The sequence below is a fragment of the Elephantulus edwardii genome, unplaced genomic scaffold (genome assembly GCF_000299155.1).
Source record: "Elephantulus edwardii isolate Elephantulus edwardi_28Jun2011 unplaced genomic scaffold, EleEdw1.0 scaffold00047, whole genome shotgun sequence".
NCBI lineage: Eukaryota > Metazoa > Chordata > Mammalia > Macroscelidea > Macroscelididae > Elephantulus > Elephantulus edwardii.
Window position 1 is genome coordinate 8,930,268 of NW_006399797.1, and position 5,835 is coordinate 8,936,102.

Consider the following 5,835-nt stretch of genomic DNA (forward strand, 5'->3'; position numbering starts at 1 on the left):
TCTCTCTCCAGCTCCATTTCTGTCACTGAGTCCATGTTTTCCAACTACTGAATCTTCTTCTTTAAAATTATAGGTAAAATAAATTGTGACACTACAGCGGGAGTGGCATCCACTTCCTAAGTAACATGCCTCCGGAAACTCCATGGACTTTGCTGAATGTGTATAGTTGTAGTTCAGGCCTTTTGTTTATAGGATCACTGTGAGTCGTGCTCGACTTGAAGGCAATCAATAACAATAACAACGAGCCTGGGTTCATTTTTGCACTTTCTTTTAATCGTCATTGTGGAGGAAAGCCAAACCAAACCCCAAATTGGGTCTGTTATTCTGAACCCATGATCGATGTCTTGGTTGGTCTACAGAGCTTCCTGACTAATGCATGCGTGCTGCATGTTGGTCACAAGTATTTGAAAGTGCCTGACAGCACATGGAGCTCCTAGCCCCAGATAATGCCATCTGGCAGAGAGAAGCTTTGTATGCTTACTCCAGTATGCTATATAAACTTCATCTTACTCTGTGTGTGCCAAGATGGAGAAAAGCTGGAAAGCTTATCTAGATCCACATGATCTCATTATTTTTTCTTTATTTCCAGTGGTATGATGCTCTCAAAGCAGTGGCCAGACTATCAACAGGAATACCAAAGGAATGGAGGAGAAAGGTGAGGAAGGTTCACAGCACTAAAAGGCAAAAGGACCAACACTGTCTTCTTTAGAAGTGTCTGGAATGTAAAAAAGAATGCTCTTGATTTAGTAATTTAAAACATCTCTCTTTATTATTCACTTAGTATTTATCGACTATCTACTCAATGCCAGACACTATTCTAGGCACTAAAGACAGCAATAGGACAAATTAACACAGACAGGAACTTTTTTCTTCATTTAGTTTTGCAATGAATAAGATTTAAATGAAACCAAATTGTTTTAAGTTCTATAGATAAAAATGGAACAGGGAAGGAAATAAGGGGAATGTGGTGAAAAGAAGCAGATAGTTTGAATTTAAGATAGAAAATTAAGGGGAGATGTCACTGAAGACATGGCATTTGGGTGGGTCTCTGAGGGAGGTGAAAGGTGAGTCATCAAGTCATCACTTGGGAGAAGAGCATTCCAGACGAAAGGAACAGCCAATGCAAAAAGCCTATGGTGAGAGAGCATTTCAGGAAGATTCAAGTAAAAATAATAAGGGTGGTTGGAGCACCGTGAATAAGGAAGAGCCCTAGGAGAGGGGTTGCAGAGATAATGTGTTGTTATTGTAGGTGATGATATGGAGGGATATAGATCATATGGGACCTTTTAGGACCCGTCCTCTCATGCATTCATTACACTGAATTGGAACTGGCTCATAGCTGATTCTCCAGTATGTTTCAGAAATAGTCAATCAAATGGGTGGTTTCTCATCTTTCTCTCATGGAGTTTTGAGTCTCCAGAGAGGTGCCACCTATGGTTACCAGCAATACTCCCTGTGGACGATACCACGAGTGCTCCCATGGGACATAGGCCATACTTGGGATTTAGCCCATTGTCAGATAAGAATTTTTCAGTGTTACTGGAAAATTTTGAGCAGAGGAGTGACACGACCTGACATATGTTTTAAATGAACCACTCTGGTTATTGGCTTGAGAATATACTGTTGAGGAACAAAGACAGAAGCAGGGAAATCATTATGAGACAGGTAAGAGGTATTTCAGGTAAGAGGTATCATTGATGTGGATCAGGGTGGGAAGATTAGAGATGGAGAGAGAAACTCAAGATTCTGAGCTATGTTTTGAAGTCTGAACTGACTCAAGCTCTAATTAGAGTAAATATGGAGTATAAGATGGATATCAAGAATGATTTCAAGATTTGGCCTGTGCACCTGGAAGTTCAGAGTTACTATTTACTCAGATGAAAGACAGGGGGTGGGGGTGTGTGTGTGAGAGATATATACATATAAACATATGTACCTATATTTGGAAGAGAGTCGAGTGAGAGTTTTGTTTTGGGTTTGTTAAGGTTGAGGTTCTTACTAGACATTTAAGTTAAAAGTGTCAGTAAGTAGGCATTTGGAGCTGACATCCTACTGTTTAGGAGGGAAGGCTGGAGACATGAATCAGTGTCATTTCTGCTAAACTACATTCAACTACTAAATATTGGAATGCTCTTTTAGGATATTAATTTATACATCTACTTTGAGCATGTTATCAGGAAGGGCATGGAAAAGGACATCCTACTTGAAATAATGGAGGGTCAGTGAAAGAGGGAAGGACCCTCCATAACTGGTGAGCTTTTGTTTAGAGCTGGGCTGCTCAATCACTGTACATCAAGGTTCTGGTAGTTAAGCACTGGGATAGCTGACAAACAAGCCCGTGGTTCGAACCGTCCAGCCACTTCAAGGGAGGAGGGAGTGACAGTCGGCTTCCATAAAGATGACAGCATTGGAAACCCTTTGTGGCAGTTCTATTCTGCCTTATAGGTCTTCTATGAGTCAGAATTAACTCAGCAGCATTGGGCGTGAGACAAGGATGATTTAGAACAGTCTACTCTGTCAAAACCAAGTTCTCTTTGTGAATGATCGGTTGGCTTTTGTTCATTTGTTCATAGGAACAATTCAGAGGCAAGTGTAACAAGCTTACAATAAGACTAATTTAGTGAATGGAAAGAATATTTAGTTTTCTAAAAAATGGTTAACAATTGTTTATTGTTAATAATTAAAAAATTGTTTTCTGAACAGTATACTCAATACCTATATTGAAAAAATAGAATATTTTTTACAAAGTATATTTTAAAGGAGAAATGAAAGTCCCTCAATAGTACAGTTCATGTACTGCAAACATTTCAGCAGGCTCTTGTACATGTCTACCTGCGGGCTATGTCTAGACTAGGAACAGATGGTATTTTATGATTGGATGTGAAAACTTTCCCAATAAAGAAGGTGAAATGATGAATTCCATTTTAGCATTCTTATTCTTGTAATATTTTAGGTTTGGTTGACGTTGGCAGATCATTATTTGCACAGTATAGCCATCGACTGGGACAAAACCATGCGCTTCACGTTCAATGAAAGGAGTAATCCTGATGATGACTCGATGGGGATTCAGATAGTCAAGGTAAGCACTCCTGACTAGACTTGCTGTCCTAACTTAGAAGGGAGACAATAACAGCTAGATGTTCCCTGGACAGAGGATATTCCCTGGACAGATGATCTCTATCTTATGATCTGAAGGCCCGTTTTTTGCTTCCCCATTTCATTGCTGCTGTTATGTGCCACTGAGTCGAAAGCCAACGCATAGCCAACTCTTCAGGAGGATTTCAGAGGCTGTAGATCATTTGAAAGGAGGAGATTGCCCATCTTTCTCCCTCGGGGGCACTAGTGGTTTTGAATCCCCCGTCTTTGGTTGGGCAGTGCAATTCTATCTCTAAGCCACCAGAGCTCCCCCCTCATTTCCTTAGCCTGTATCTTCTTTTTTAGGAACATTTTCTACAAATTTATTTAAAAATTAATAACTCATCAGTTTTTATCGAATTCTGGAGTAAAGTATTTAGAATGATGGAATTGATGGAGAATCTTGACTATGTCTTGTCTTCGTTTTATGTTGATAGTAATAAAGCATGAATTAGCTTCCATTCATATTAAATGTATTCGTCATCTTCGAGTTATGGTTGTTATTTGGTGCCTTGGAAGTCTTTTTTTTTTTTTTTTGCTTTTGTATAGATTTTGTACATAAACATCACTGAGGAATTTAAAGTTAAGTATTTTATTTTAGGATAATTTGGCTCTTATTAGATTCTCTGATGATTTCATAACTGTTAATTTAGAGAGAGAGGATAACCAGCAGGTCTGTTTGAGGTTTCAGGCAGCTGTGAGGACAGCTGTGCTCTGCCTACCTGGTTATTAGCTGATAAGAACCTGATCCTGAAAGCCAAGGACATGATTCTATTTGATCCCAGGATGATACTCTTACATAAGCCTCTAGCATGTAGCTTTTGATTTATATGAGTATATATAAATCAATATTTAGCAAGAGCTTTAAAAAGAAAGTTTTATTCAAGTTTGGTGACCAGAAGGTATCCAATCTTTTGGCACGCTTGGAGGCATTGTATTTTTGCTAAGAGGAAGTACTAGCTTTTTGACTTTATTTGATCAGTTTCAGACAAATGCTTAAAACAATTCTATCTCTAGAGTTTACACTATGTGGGTGGAAAGCTTTTCCACTATCCACATTTCAGTTATTTATTTGAAATTTTAAGATGTCTCACAGATGAGATATTTAATATTTGAAGTATTTTCTTTAACATGTGTGCTATAATGATACTATCATTAAGAATATCTCTTAATTCCTTTTGAAATAAATGCTGTGTCAGTAAGATAGATGGCTTTAGCTCCTAAAAATCACAGGCTGTGCTTAGTGACCGAATTATTGATTTAGTCTTCCTTAAGTCTTAAAGTGCAGCAAATGTTTCTGTCCTTCTTACACAAAATTAGAAGGCAGTTTGCAAAGAATAATTTTTCTACCATGAGCTCTCTGTTACAGACTGCATTTTTCACTCTTTTGATTTTGTTTTTAATATTCTTAAAGAGTTTTGAGAACTGAAGTTTGTACTACGTATTGTAGAAAAGAATAATGTTAGCTCTATCATATGTCTCTTTCAATAGTTAGCATATCAGGGTAAGCCATCAGTTTATATGAACTTATAAGATAAGGATTCTGGGGCTTCGTCTGACATACTTGGACATGTTGCAAGGAGGGACCAGTCCTTGGAGAAGGACATCATGCTTGGAAGGTGGAGGGACAGTGCAGGAGGGAAGACCCTCTATGAGGTGGATTGATTCAGTGACTGGGGTAATGGGGGTGGGTGTGTTGGAGACAGTGAGATCGGCACAGGATAGAGCAGGGTTTAGGGCTGTTGTATATAGGGTTGCTATGAGTTGTAAGTGAGTTGACAGCACATAACAACAATACCACAATCTTGCTTAATTTCTGAGGTATAGTTTGTGTAAATTCTTGAAGCACTTTGAGTAGAAAATTTGCAGATGCTGTTTACATGTCATGTGAGAATATATTTTTTAAAATGTAAAAGCTTTTGTTTTGGCTAAGCATGTTAACACATGTATATAAATGTATGTTATTGTTGTTGTTGATTGCCATTGAGTCAAGCACGACTCATAGCGACACCTGAAGCCCCTCTATAACTATGTCATTTATCAAAGTACATAGAGTTTCCAGAGGCATGCTGTTTAGGAAGTGGATGCCACTCCTGCTTCCAAATAAGTGCTATAAGACTATAGCACATTTTAAAAATGAAAACTTCTGTTGATAACTTGACTCTACTTGATAATGAGGCAAAGAAGTAATTAGTATTATTTTGGGGCGAGGGGAGCTCTGGTGGCTTAGTGGTAAGGAATTGTACTGCCGGCATAAAGGTACCTGGTTTGAATCCATAAACTGCTCCTTAAGAAAAAGATGCACCACAAAAAGATAAAGGTAAATGATCCAGTTGAAAAATGGGCACAGGATATGAACAGACATTTCACAAAAGAAGACATTCAGATGGTCAACAAGCACATGAAGAAATGTTCAAAATCTCTAGCTCTAAGAGAGATGCAAATCCAAACAAGTATGAGATATCATCTCACCCCAGTCAGAATAGCAAAATTTAACAGAACAGCAAGCAACAAATGCTGGCGAGGATGTGGAGAAACTGGAACCCTTCCCTTATTCACTGTTGGTGGGAGTGTAAAATGGTGCAACCACTGTGGAAGGCGGTATGGTGCTTTCTCAAAAAGTTGCAAATAGAGATACCATTTGACCCAGCAATTCCACTACTGGGAATATATCCCAAAGAGACCATGATTGACATCCAA

At 38.5% G+C, this 5,835-nt stretch overlaps 1 protein-coding gene across 1 annotated transcript in view; it reads left to right on the forward strand.

Annotated features, from left to right (window-relative positions):
- The window catches only part of LOC102860069 (TBC1 domain family member 30-like), an 83,727-nt gene that overhangs the window by 13,999 nt on the left and 63,893 nt on the right, over nucleotides 1–5,835 (forward strand). Inside the window, exons 3-4 of the mRNA XM_006886097.1 lie at nucleotides 590–655; nucleotides 2,954–3,079. Coding sequence (XP_006886159.1) covers nucleotides 590–655; nucleotides 2,954–3,079 — 192 coding nt within the window. The remainder of the gene's footprint in view (nucleotides 1–589; nucleotides 656–2,953; nucleotides 3,080–5,835) is intronic.